This window comes from Equus asinus, chromosome 2, assembly GCF_041296235.1.
Source record: "Equus asinus isolate D_3611 breed Donkey chromosome 2, EquAss-T2T_v2, whole genome shotgun sequence".
In the NCBI taxonomy this organism is placed as follows: Eukaryota; Metazoa; Chordata; class Mammalia; order Perissodactyla; family Equidae; genus Equus; species Equus asinus.
The window spans coordinates 49,942,479-49,956,732 of NC_091791.1; the positions used below are offsets into that span (position 1 = coordinate 49,942,479).

Below are 14,254 nucleotides of genomic sequence, written 5' to 3' on the forward strand. Positions count from 1 at the left end.
CCTACAATGGAGAAAAGAAAGTCTCTTCAACAAATGGTGCTGGGAAAACTGGACAGCCACATGCAAAAGATTGAAAATTGACCATTCTTTTTCACCGCACACCAAAATAAACTCAAAATGGATCAAAGACCTAAAGATTAGGCCTGAAACAATAAGTCTTCTGGAAGAGAATATAGGCAGTACACTCTTTGACATCAGTTTCAAAAGAATCTTTTCAGACACTATAACTCCTCAGTTGAGGGAAACAATAGAAAGAATAAACAAATGGGACTTCATCAGACTAAAGAGCTTCTTTAAGGCAAGGGAAAACAGGATTGAAACCAAAAAACAACTCACTAATTGGGAAAAAATATTTACAAGCCACTTATCTGACAAAGGGTTAATCTCCATAATATACAAAGAACTCACATGGCTTAACAACAAAAAAACAAACAACCTGATCAAAAAATGGGCAGAGGGGGGCTGGCCCCGTGGCCGAGTGGTTAAGTTCGTGCGCTCCGCTGCAAGCGGCCCAGTGTTTCGTTGGTTCGAATCCTGGGTGCAGACATGGCACTGCTCATCAAACCACGCTGAGGCAGCGTCCCACATGCCACAACTAGAAGGACCCACAACGAAGAATATACAACTATGTACTGGGGGGGCTTTGGGGAGAAAAAGGAAAAAATAAAATCTTAAAAAAAAAATGGGCAGAGGACATGAACAGACATTTCTCAAAAGAAGATATGAATATGGCCAATAGCCACATGAAAAGATGTTCATCATCGCTAATCATCAGGGAAATGCAAATCAAAACTACACTAAGATATCACCTTACACCCATTAGATTGGCAAAAACATCCAAAACCAAGAGCGACAAATGTTGGAGAGGTTGTGGAGAAAAAGGAACCCTCATACACTGTTGGTGGGAATGCAAACTGGTACAGCCACTATGGAAAACAGTATGGAGATTTCTCAAAAAGTTAAAAATAGAAATACCCTATGACCCAGCCATCCCATTACTGGGTATCTATCCTAAGAACCTGAAATCAGAAATCCCAAGAGTCCCTTGCACCCCTATGTTCATCGCAGCATTATTTACAATAGCCAAGACGTGGAACCAACCTACATGCCCAGAAACTGATGATTGGATAAAGAAGATATGGTATATATACACAATGGAATACTACTCAGCCATAAAAAAAGACAAAATTGGCCCATTCACAGCAGCGTGGATGGACCTCGAGGGTATTATGTTAAGCGAAATAAGCCAGTCAGAGAAAGACGAACTCTATATGACTCCACTCATAGGTGGAAGTTAGTATATTGACAAGGAGATCTGATTGGTGGTTACCAGGGAAAAGGGGGGGTGGGGGGAGGGCACAAAGGGGGAAGTGGTGTACCCACAACATGACTAACAAAAATGTACAACTGAAATCTCACAAGGTTGTAATCTATCATAACATTAATAAAAAAACAAAAAAACAACAAAAAAACACATCCCTTGGAAGTTACAGTTGTCTTCAGTCTTGTGCAGAGGAAGGTCCCATATTATATTGTCCCATTTTGCTGGACAAACCAACACTCTACAGTTCTGTTCAGGGACCTTAGCTCATCCTGACTCTGTCTGTAGCGTGGTACTCTCATTGGCCTCAAATAATTCCTCCACCTCCACTGACCCCTTGTTCACACCTGACCTGCAGGAAGATGCATTTCCCTCAGGAGGGAATTCTGCCCAGGAGTTCTCAAAATGGCACCCTCCCAGAAGCCTTAGAGATTGTATGCAAATGAGCTGTTAACCCTGGCCCAGCATCTTTCAGAGGTAGATATAGCCAGTCACATCTCATCACCTTTGTTGTCATGGTCCTAAAGTTATTCGGGCTACTCTTAGAAATGCCCTGTTAAAGCTATAGATGTTCAGGAGTTTTCAGATCTAAGCTAGAGGAATAATGACTTATCACAAGAGGAATGTTTTCAGGAGGAGAAAACAGGCATATCTCTGTGGCTACATAGATTTAAGGTGACCTACAGCATAACAGCACCTTGCACATAGTTAATTATTCTTTATTGAAAACATGCTGATTACCAAAGTTTTAGAATACCACTTAGAAAGAAACTGATTACATTTAATTGTTAAATATGTATATTTTTTATGTTTTCAAGGAGAAAGAATAAAAGTAAGTGACTGTTTAGGCCAAGGAATGCATGTAGTAGAAAGCAACTAATGTGACTGAGACCCGTCAGGAATAGAATCCCAGAAGACCTGGCAAGGACGTACACTCCCTCAAGAGTAAATCTCAAAGGCAAACTGGGAAGAGAGTGAAGTAAGGGCCTGAGCTGAAGCCAATTAGTGCTCAATAAACAAATCAGGGCATTTTGCTTTCTGCCCCGTTTCAGGCCAGCCTTCCAAGCAGCTCAGATGAGAGTTCTTAAGGAAAAAAACAGTTCAAATTCCCATAGCAATTCAATTTACAAAGTGGGTTCTATTTGATTTGTGGAGGAACAGCATGTGTTCTGTTCTGTTTTGTGTCAGAGCTTCTGAATGGCAATTCCAGAAAAATGTGCTGAGTCACAAATCCCTACGGATGAAAGATTTTGACAAGAACATGCTCGGAGGAGGGCAAGAGCTGTGACAGTTGCATAAATTAGAGATAACAGAAGGCTCCTTATTCTTTTCCTAAATGAGGCCCTTCGATGCAAACATTTACCCCACATCCGTGCCCAGGGACGCTTGATGGCTCCCTCAGGTATTCAGAAGCCACACACTAAAGAATAACGACAACAACAAAAATAATAATAGCTAACACTTACCAAATATGTGCCAGGCATATATACAAGTTGTTTTATTTAATTCCCACAATAGCCCTACGAGGTGTGTGGCAAATGAGGAAACTTAGGCTTTGAGAGGCTAAGGAATTTGCTCATAATCACCCAGCCCCAGGAACTGGGCTGGGATCTGAACTCAGGAATCACAACTTTAATAAGTATGTACATGTATTGCCAAATATCATCCATGTATTCATAGATTGCTGATCATTTTAACTGATTGGGGTTAAACTCCTTACTCAAACAGGCATCTTATTAACTGACATCCTTCAGACACCCTTGACTGCAGAGCCAAGAGTCCCGAGATTGTTATTAATGGAGGAGAAATTTTATGGCACTGCTAATGTAAATTGTGTATTTTATGTGTTCAACATAATACTCTCTCTACGTAAAAGAAAAAAATGAGACAATCTTTCCTTCAAAATAGAGCTTTCCTTTATTTCCTGGAACATCCCGAGTTAAGATAATCCTACACTGATTGCTAGAAGTTGAGGCTATCTGAGGTCATGAGACTTTCTAATCAGCACATGATTTCCCAATGCTGGAACTTCTGGTTCTCAAGAATTGCTCCTCCTGGGGCCTTTACAAGTTGGTGGCTGAAACTTCTCCGCTGATGTCATGGTCACCCAGAGAAAACTAGATCACCAACTGGCTCCTAGGAGGTTCATCAGAGAGAGAGAGAGGCAGGAGGCTGAAAGGAGTGAGGTGGTATTAAACAAAATCAGGGAATAGGGTCCCTAACAAACCTTACTTCACACCTTCCCCAACAGAGCCCCAGGTACTTGGAATGTCAAGTATTTTTTAAGTCACAAAAGAAAGATTATATTCTAATTAATATAATTTCATTGTTGTTTTTTTAAAAAACATTAATTCTTGGGAAATGGGCAAGTCATGAATAATCATTTACATAATTAACATGTAAACATGACTTCTCTATTCACTAAAGGATTGGCCTTATAGCAACCCTCCCAGCTGGGCCCCATTTCCCAGCCACATTAGAAATCTAAGGGTTTACTAGAAACTCCTTTTTTGCACTTTTGGAAATTACATATATACATACATTGTCCATATCATGGCAATGATGTTTTATACCATAAGTGAGGACCATAATCCCCATCTCACATGACTATTATGAGGGATAAATAATGTAATGTGCTTGGAACATATTAAGGATTCCATTAATGATTGGTGAGATCATTAATAAGAATCTCAAAGAGAAACCTGTCTCCTCTTCTTCAAAAGGATTCTGTAGGACTGACATATTAGCTTTCTGGAAGGCCATGGTCAAAACAGTTTAGCAAATTTACTTTTGAATATGCTGATGTCCAATCACCAAATTCTGGGGTCTGAAGTGAATATCAGGTAATTTATATTTTTACATGCAAGTGAAGTGTCACTGTAATTTGGAGGAGGGGGACTGACTAAGAAGAGAAAAAGCAACCAAATGGATGCAAAACAAACAAAAAATATTTTATTATCACCTAAAACTCATTCCCTAGACAACAGATAATGCACACATCGGACGACATTAGCAGACATAGTGAAGATGCGCTTGAACAGCTGTCAACATTGATGAATGTGGAGATGTCATAAAAGTGAAAATTTTCAGGTTATTGGATTTCCTGTATAATATTGGCAAAAAGGAACTGTCAACACAAAAACATTTAGTTTAATTTTTTTAAATGTCACTTATTGTATTTACTAGCCTTGACAGTGACTAAAGAATGAGGTACAGAAAACTTTCCAGAAGTCTGAGTATGGAGCAGAAGTCCAAGGCGCTTTGGAGCCCCACTATTGCGTTATGGAGTAGGATTAACTCAGCCGTGAAGTTCCCCATACTCCAGGTTTACTGCATAGAAAAGCGCTAGTTACCTACCTCACTGAGGTGTTGTGGGGACTCATGCTTATAAAGTGCTTCAGGCGCCTTTGAAGAAAGGCAACATAGAAGTATAAAATAATCTTACATATTTCAAAAGAAATGAAAAGATAATTTTGGCACAATGGGAAGAGTGCCTCCAATTTAAAGAACCACACTTGGCTATTTTTAAAAACCCCTTACCTCAATGGTTTATTGGGTTTTTGTTTTCTATTTAAGAGAATAAATGTTTCTCTATTGCCAGTCTTAGAACAGCCATTCTCAACCCAGGCTGTACTATCAGAATCACTTGAGGAGTTCGTTAAAAATATGGACGCCTAGCCCACAGCCTAGACCTACAGAATTAAAATCTCTAAGAGTGCTACTCAGGCAACTATATTTTTTAAAGGATCTAGAGGATTCTGATGCACAGCAAAGTTTTAAAAACATTTCTTTAGAAAAATGTCAATTTAGGGGCTGGCCCCGTGGCCGAGTGGTTAAGTTCGCGCGCTCCGCTGCAGGCGGCCCAGTGTTTCATTAGTTCGAATCCTGGGCGCGGACATGGCACTGCTCATCAAACCACGCTGAGGCAGCGTCCCACATGCCACAACTAGAAGGACCCACAATGAAGAATATACAACTGTGTACTGGGGGGCTTTGGGGAGAAAAAGGAAAAAAATAAAATCTTTAAAAAAAAAAAAAAAAAGAAAAATGTCAATTTATTAAACATTGATTTTCTTCCTAGAACATTTTTCTTAAGATTGAATGAAGTTGGATCAGGGTATCAATTTCCTATTGCCCTTTTCCCTTCCCATGTCCCACACAGACTCAGAGCACAATACACACACACACACACACACACACACTTTTTAGTTCTGTCCTTGAATTAAGGTTTGATAGCAGTAAAATCTAATAGTAGCAAATAAATGCTTCATCGAGAAGATATGCAAGGACTTGCAATTCATCCCCACTGTGCCCGAAGCAAATGGATGTTTCCCATTTGCCAGAATGGAATGGTTTAAATATGCATTTCCAATTTGGAAACAGGTAAAATCAGCACTTTCTGGGAAACAACAGCTTAGCGGATGCTGACAAAGTGAGCAAGGTTACAGCGGCCACCCATGAAGAAAGGCTACAGCGACGGCTCCTCTGCTTGGAGACTGCCTGCATCTCGGCAATCTCCTTCGGAATTGAAACGATTTATGCTCAGTGGACACGAAACAAGTGGGTGCTTCATCAAGGTAAATAAATTAGAATCATGAAAACCAGTGACTATAATTTAAAATATCTTTTTTCAAAGGATCAGTTTGCTCCACTGCAATTCTTAAGGCTGTTTTAGTAACCATGTTCACTTCCTGACTGGCTCGAAGTCTTCTATTTACTAGCTGGTCTAACAGAAAAGAGAATGAGTTAGTCCCCAGCGGCCTTCACACATATCTCATCAGGCTGCCCGCATCAGTTATAAAACAGAAGAGTTCCCTCTGGGTGCCTTGCGTTGGAACCAACAGAGTGTGCAGAGAAATTATATTTCTTGACACAGAGAAAGCCTTCTGAGGCTGACCAAAATTTTTACAATGTCAAGAACTCATGAATACTAGCAAAACAGAATAGTCCCACATCTTGGAAAAAGAAAAAAGAGAAAAAAAATACAGGCAATAGAGGCTATGTATACAGTACACAGAGAATAGGATATGTAAAAAATTCATTCAGAGTCAGCCATAGTGAAATTTTGCTATAAGAAAACAGTCTTGTAGTGCCTTCCAATATTCTCCTAAACATTAGAGGCAACTTTGTACAAAAAGGTCACTGGAGCTGGCTTGGGGAGTTGCTTGTTGCATGTATCGCAGGGCGACAAGGCTGCCAGCAGCAGAATAAAACCTCCCAGCAAGACGCAGAAGCCACTAAAATAAAATGCTATGTCGTAGGTCTGGGTCCAGTCAAAAAACCAACCTGAAAAGAGAGTAAGAAAAAAGTGAATTTGATAGAAATAGCATGAATATGAAGCCCATATTCTAATTTCATCGATTTTATATACAGTTGGGTTAGGATATATACTACTCCCCCTCCACCCCCCACCGCCACCCCGACTTCTAAAGTGGCCCATTGGGAGTTAGAAGAGAAGAATCTCTCAAATATTTGGATAAGAGTAAGCTGGCATTTTGAGCTTCTCCCAAATAATGAACACAAATCCCTGAGCAAGTATATTGGCTTTTTCATCCATATCAAAGTGATTTTGAAGAAATCATTCCCATGAGATCTTCCATGCAGATTTATTTTGTGCAAATCTGCACTATTATTACAATCTGAATTTCTATATCTGGAGATGTTACAAAGAAAAGTAAAATGGGTTGACTTTGAAACAAATATCTTACCAACAATTGGTGGTCCAAGACTACTTCCAAGCCCAGCAAAGAACATTAATATCCCATAGGCATGGGCTAATTTTTCAATTCCCACAGTCTTTGTGGTCACATATGGGAAGATCGACCAATTACCAGTAAGAAACCCTACGATCGCAGAAAGTATTGCCAACGTGACATAACTTTTGGCAAATGGAATTGCACACAAGGCCAGGCCCATGGTGATTAAGGTAGCTACATAAAGATATAAGGTATTAATCCACCTGAAGTCAGCCAGTATCCCTAAAAGGAGTTTACCGACTGTTGTCATAATGCCAATAATGGAAATAAGAGGCATAATAAACTCTTCTTCTTTCACATTTGAACTTCTTGCTACATCTTCCATAAGTAATGAAGGTGGAAACCCTCCGATGTCAAAAAGAAAGATAGCAATGAAGAGCGCTAAAAATACTTTGTTTTTAAAGAGAGTCACAGTTTCTCCACAGTAGTTTTTATATAATTGCCACTTCCTCTTGGCAAGCTGTTTGCAAAAATATGTCTGCTCTGCAACTTTCTTTTTGTAGGTTTCAGTCTCTCTTGTGTGTGCCGTTGTCAGGTTCTTATGAAGTAAACTCTCCTGTTTCCAGTCACCACTGGGCAAGGTGCTCTGGCAGGTTTCCTCTCTACTGCAACTCTTCTCAAGAACGTTTTCTTCCAGGTTCTTTTCTTTTTCATTGTAAATGGAGTATCTATCTGGTACATTTTCCAGAGCTGTTTTTTCAGGCAAAGGACAAGCAGAGGCATGGAGAGGTCTCATCAGACTGCCACAGGCTAATATATTTAAAGCTAAAGCACCCACAATCAGCAGGCATCCATCCAGTCCATAGGACTCAATCAGCAGCTTCTGCAGAGCAGCATATATGAAAAGCCCAACACTTGAACCTGAAAAGGAAATGAGAGTTGTTCAATCGTAATCTCTTACAGTTTGAAGGCTTCAGGACAAGCATTATTAGTATCATAATGCAACTTCTTTTTCACACTGGCATTCATGTGTGCCCTCATATTAAAATCACAGCAAGAATATTGAAGATAATGATAATAATAATAGGAACACTGATAGACTATTTATTTTAAGAGTTAGCATTTATAGTTCGGCCACTGTGTTAAGCACTTTCCATTGCCCAGTCTTGTTTAATCCTTATAATGATCCTGTCGGGCAGGTCCTATTATTATTCCCAATGTACACATGAAGAGACATAGGCTAGAAAGGTTGAGAAATTTGCCACAGATCACAAAGCTCTAAATGGCAGAAGTAGGTCACATTCAATCAGTCTAACTCCAGGAGCCCATCTTCTTAACAAATACCTTATGCAACTACTTTTTTTGCACTTACGATGTGCTAGGCTCCATGCTTATATTTATTCCCTTTATTCCCTTTGGAAAAGCAAATTCTCATATTTTATGTTTTGAGATGAAGAATATATTTTAGTTTTAGGATATTTATAATGGTTTGATAGTTCAAATCCACTGCTGAATCACCAGAATGATTCATATTAATAAACTATGAGGAGAGTAAAGCGGAATTTGATAGGGTATTTAAATTACAAAGTATGCCTGGTTTGCGCGTCTGTGCAGCACTGTAAATACTCCAGTTTTTTAGCATAGATCACACTAGACATGCTGGAATGGCAAGGTACATCAGCCCAATTAATTTTCAGTGTTCCTACATGGTTCTGGCTTCAATTTTTTAAAAATTGAGTATTTTAAAATTTAAATATCATTGAGAAACATCATGTGAAAAAGCAGGAAAGAAACAGATATAAATAGGTTGTAAAAAAAAAAAAGAGTCTAGGGGCCGACCCAGTGGCATAGAGGTTAAGTTTGTGAGCTCCACTTCAGCAGCCCAGGGTTTGCAGGTTTGGATCCCCAGCATGGACCTAGCGCTGGTCATCAAGCCATACTGCACCAGCATCACACATAAAATAGAGGAAGATTGGCAACAGATGTTAGCTCAGCGACGATCTTCCTCACACACACACACAAATAGTTCTAAACAAGCTGATCATACCTTTAAAATAGTCTATACCAAATTACATCTTAACTCGAACAGGATGCCACGCTTGCAGTAAAAATCCGTCTCATCAAACATTCTTACAAATAACCAAATGGCTCTGTCTTAGAGTTGTAAGAAAACATTTTTCTTTGGGACCGTGGTTGTCCCTTCCTAACATTTTTAAAGCTAATTCCTTCATCCTCAAAGAAACAAAATCTTAGCATGCAAATGTTAATTCATAGCTCATGTTAATGTAATGGCAGCTAAAATAGTATCTTTTTGTGGCTACTAAGAGAATAAGTGTCTCTATGTTGACTTTTGAGAAGTAATAATAGTAGGCAAATGTAATCCTTATCTTTTTAAAAGTGGCACATACTTTAACAGTTAAAAGTACTTCAGAAAACAAACTAAAAGATTTGAAAATAGGACTACTTCATGTACTTCTGTACTAACTTAGCATCTATTCACTGTTAATTCATATTTTTGTCTAACACCATTTCTTTGTACAGATTCTAAAAAAGTGCAATACCATTAAATACTTAAAAATACTCTTGGTGTTTTGCAAGTTCCATCTTTTGACCTTAAGTTAAGAAAATGAACAACTTCCCCATTGCTCACCAACCAAGTTTAGCTGTCAATATCGTGAAATATAAGGGAAACATATCAAATCAATTCAACAGAAATTCATTGAACATCTATAATGTGTTAAGCATATGACAGGGCAGCAAAATCAAATTACACATTGAACACTACTTTCCTCAGCCTACATCCCACAAGAACGCAACCACAGCTTAGAAAGATGCAAGAATTCTTTCAGGCAATGAAGAGTAATTTAGAACTTTGTGGTGGAACTGTGTAAACTGTAAAACTATAATGTTTAATCTTCAAGAAGGAAATTCCCATTTAAAAATCATCAATGTAAAGGGAAAAGTGAAATAAAGCACCAATTATGCTTCTATGCATGCCTAAATTATACATTATCACAAAAAGGAAAGATATTAACCGATGTTCAGGGAACCTGAAACAGTGAGAGATACACTCACACTTTGATTAACTCATTAATACTAGGGTCAATAAACTTTTTCCATAAAAGGCCAGACAGTAAATGTGTAAAGTATAGGGGGCCATACAATCTCTGTCAAAAATGCTCAACTGCCCTTTTCTGCCCTTGAAGCATGAAAGCAGCCAGAGAAAAATCATAAAGGAATGAGCATGGTTGTCTTCCAATACAACTTTATTTATGGACACTGAAATTGGAATTTCACATAACTTTTACATGCCATGAAATATTATTCTTTTGATTTTTTTTAAACTATACAAAAATGTAAAAGTCATTCTTACCTCATGAGCTGTCCAAAAACAGACAGGACACCAGATTTGGCCCATGGGCATTAGTTTACCAACCCCTGTTCACCAGGAAGGGAGATCGCTTTCCCAAAACCTTCACTTCGTGTCCATGTTCCTTTCTTTCAACCAGGTCACAATATTTCAAGTATTTTGACTTTTGGTTTCTTTCCAATTTTTTTAAAAATTCTGTGAGTTTTGTTTTGCTTGTCATCTCTTTTTCTGAAGATGGATGCTATAGATTGAATGCTTGTGTCCCCCCAAAATTCATATGCTGAAACCTAACCTCCAAGGTAATGGTATTAGGAAGTGTGGCCGTTGGGAGGGTAGAGCCCTCATGAATGGGATTAGTGCCCGTATAAAAGAGAACCCAGAGGGCTCCCACTCCCCTTCCACCATGTGATGACACGGTGAGAAGACAGCAGTCTGCAACCTGAAAGAGGACTCTCACCAGAACCAGACCATGCCGGCACCTTCATCTCACACTTCCAGCCTCCAAAATGGCAAGAAATAAATTTCCGTTATTTACAAGCTCCCTAGTCTATGGTTCTTTGTTATAGCAGCCTGAGGTGACTAAGACAGCGGATTAATGTTTCTCTTTAATTTTGCTTCACCCAGCTCCATCTAAGTCGAAACTGAAAACTCATTAATTCTGCCAAATTTTGACTGTCCACAGTCGCTCCATTTCTAATTCGTCCCAAGCCCTTCTGCCCTCTTCTCCAGACTGAGTGGAAAGCTAGAACAGCCCTCTCAGCATACAATGTCCAATATCTTCAGCACCAGCAAATTTGGACATGAAGGGAAATCTAGGTCATAATTATAATGCTTTTAGAGCCCTTACAATATGTCTTAGGCACGCTCTCCTTTAATATTCCCAGTCACCCAATGTGATGAGTACTATTATATCCCATTTTACAGTTCAGAAAACTGAGGCTTAACTTAACAGTTAACAGACCAGTTAAGTAACTTGTCCGTCACTGGACAGCTAGTGAGTGACACAGGCAGGATTCAAAACCAGGTGGTCTGGCGCCAGGGTCTGTGCTCATCACTACAGTATAGCTCCTCTACAGAAAATATAGTGTGGGTACCAACTGCTCTGGATTCCCATCTTCTGCTTTTTCTATTTCTTCTCCAAGTTCTGCCTTAGCCTGTCCTCAGACTCTGACTCTGTCTCCTCCTAGACGACGGTTCACATTTCTCACCTGGTAACGCATCCTTAAACCACCTTGGGTAAATATCCAGCTCAATTTAATTTGATTTGGAATCACTTTCTTGCCACTGGGTTGGCCCCATGAACAAAACATTAGTTTGGATCTTGTTGCCAGATATGCTATTGAATTTATTCAGCTTATTTGAAAGCCTGACCTCCCAGGAATACCCACTCATTAACAAGCAGCATATGAAAACTTACAACTTATAGTAAACTTGGCTGCTTTATCCCCTACACAAATCTATAAAACATTGACCACAGAAAACTTTGGTAAGTTCCCTAAACAGCCTAGAAAAAAATCCATCTGAAAAGTGAAGCACACTTTAAAATATCAGAGGGAGTCCAGAAGGCTTCTACATTTGCATTTTCCCCCTCAGTGGTCATCCCTTGATTATTAAAGGAATAACAAGGGTAAACAGCCTGTCGTTCGGACACGCACGGGTCAGTGAGATGTATTCATAAATCAGGACTTTAGGAAAACTGTAATTCCACAGTAAATGGAGATGAGGGACGTCAGCATCAGTCTTTCTGACAGTGGCCTTAAGGATCTCCAGTTTCCTTTCAATTCTCCTATCTTTCTCAGGGATGAGGTGCTTTATTCAAGTGCTCTCTGCTTCTCTTAGCAAGGCTCTCACCAGCACGTGACTCTCATAAGCTTTCTTTTTCTGTTTTATATTGGACATCTAAAGCTCCTGATTTTTCATATACATATCTTAGGGTTTTTTCTAAAGCTACGCTCATATTTACAGTGAAAAATAAAATTTCCTTCTAGGACTAATGTAAAAAAATTGTGCTACCTGAGTGGTAGCTGGGGAGTGGTTGGTTAAACGTGTCCGTGCTTGGTCACTTTTAACTGTGATGAGACGGCTGAATAATGGCAATGCTGCACTTATTTTGAAAACGTACCTGTTGAAATCAGGCCAAGTGCAAGGCCTCGGCGGCTGTCAAAATACTGGCACGTAATGGTCACTGTTGCAGTGTATAATAAACCACATCCGAGACCTAAACATAAGAAGACATTGCATAAATTAAGACAGACTGTATTACTTCAATGCAAAAAAAAAAGTGAGGGGGTGGGGAACAATTAAGAATCTCCAATAGGACATTCTGTTACTGACTGGCTAAAACTCTTCCGAGTGTGGATTCCTAGACTCCTTCGATGTTAGCTGTGTGGCTCCCATGACACATTTGGGCAGCCTCGGTTTTCACTCCACATCCGCCCTAAGGTCAGGGTCAAGTCAAAAAAATAATCCAATTTCCAAAGCATGAATGAATAATGTAAACTTAAATTAAGACATTATGGGGAGATATAGAAAATGGTTAAACCACACACAAAATAGTACAATTTAATCAAACTTGCCCGTTCCATCTCTCTGTCTCTCTTTCAAATCTTGCCCTCCTCTCAGTGTTCATCTTCTCTAAGTCCTCTCAACACTTCTATAAAATCTCCTTCACCATCTCAAGCTCTCTTGCTAGAGTTCGTAGCCTGCACACCCCAGTCTGCAAAGTGAGGGCCCTCGGGCAGGTCCTCTGGGGTTCTCAGATCATCCCTTCAGAGTAAAATGTATATTTGTAGGTTTTCATCTTTTAGAGATGCAATCTACCCTATTTAGGATCAAAATGTCTTGATGTCTTTAGTTTAAAATATATTCACAAAAAAAGGAAGTAAACACACTAAAATATTAACAGTTGTTAAATTTAAGTGGTGAGCAGATGGTAGTTTGCCATACTATTCTCTGCTTTTCTGTAAATTTGAAATTCTTTTATAGTTAAGAAAATATCTTACACCTAAATTTCCCTTTCTTGAGACCCAAGGACAATATTTATCTCCAGATTGTCTCCAAGACTCTTGTTTGTAAGCGTAATCTTTTCCTCCCTATTAAGTACCTGATAACCCCAGTTTATTTTTCATAAAATTTTCCTCTGGCTTCAAACTCATAACTTTTTGCTTTTCTTCTGCAGCATCATGTGTCCTTGAGGGTGACTCTACAAACAACACATAAGCCATCATCTGAAAACTGACTTTTAACCATGGCTTATTAGGTGAGTTCTTAAGATCATTTTCATTACTTTCAATTGCACCTGGACCATGATTAGAAAGAACACATGACTTAACAAATATACTGTATAAACGTTTTAGGAAATTAGTGCTTAAAACCACCCAGGCCTCAGATGATCGTCTGTGATTGCCGAAAAAGTCTTCTCAAAGAAATGAGACAGATTACAAAAATTAAACTCAAAATAAACCTTTTAAAATAAAGCACTCTTTTGTATGATTTAAGGGAAAAAAATGCTATCTCATTAACTAAAATATGAGTTGGGTTGATTTATACGGTTGTCATGACTACATGCCATAGAATACTTCAATGAAATAGGACTTGTTACTGAACAATCAATTTTCTGAAGCCAAAAACGTCACCCGTAAGTAAGACTCTATTTCAGAAAGCCTTGGGAGGAGGAAGGAATTTACTTTTCTGTGATTTGGTTGTCAGGGCTCTGTCAAACATTAAGCAGTAGAGACAAGAAAAAAAGACATTTCTGATTACTAAATGCCAATGCCAGAAAAGTTGAAACAGCAACTTTTAAACTTTTAACCTTTGACTAAAAAGAAAGAAGGTTTTAAAAATTATTTCAGACCCAGGAGTTTCAGA

The 14,254-nt window shown here is 38.9% G+C and overlaps 1 protein-coding gene across 5 annotated transcripts in view; it reads right to left on the bottom strand.

The window, feature by feature from the left end:
• Nucleotides 1–4,251: 4,251 nt before the first annotated feature.
• SLC16A9 (solute carrier family 16 member 9) overlaps nt 4,252–14,254 on the bottom strand; it is a 57,872-nt gene continuing 47,869 nt past the window's right edge. For all 5 annotated transcript variants that reach the window (XM_014833401.3, XM_044755293.2, XM_070488129.1 and 2 more), the window contains 3 exons: nt 12,510–12,605; nt 7,030–7,938; nt 4,252–6,607 (listed from right to left, as the gene is read on the bottom strand). In XM_014833401.3, coding sequence (XP_014688887.1) covers nt 6,429–6,607; nt 7,030–7,938; nt 12,510–12,605 — 1,184 coding nt within the window. In that variant the 3' untranslated portion in view covers nt 4,252–6,428. The remainder of the gene's footprint in view (nt 6,608–7,029; nt 7,939–12,509; nt 12,606–14,254) is intronic.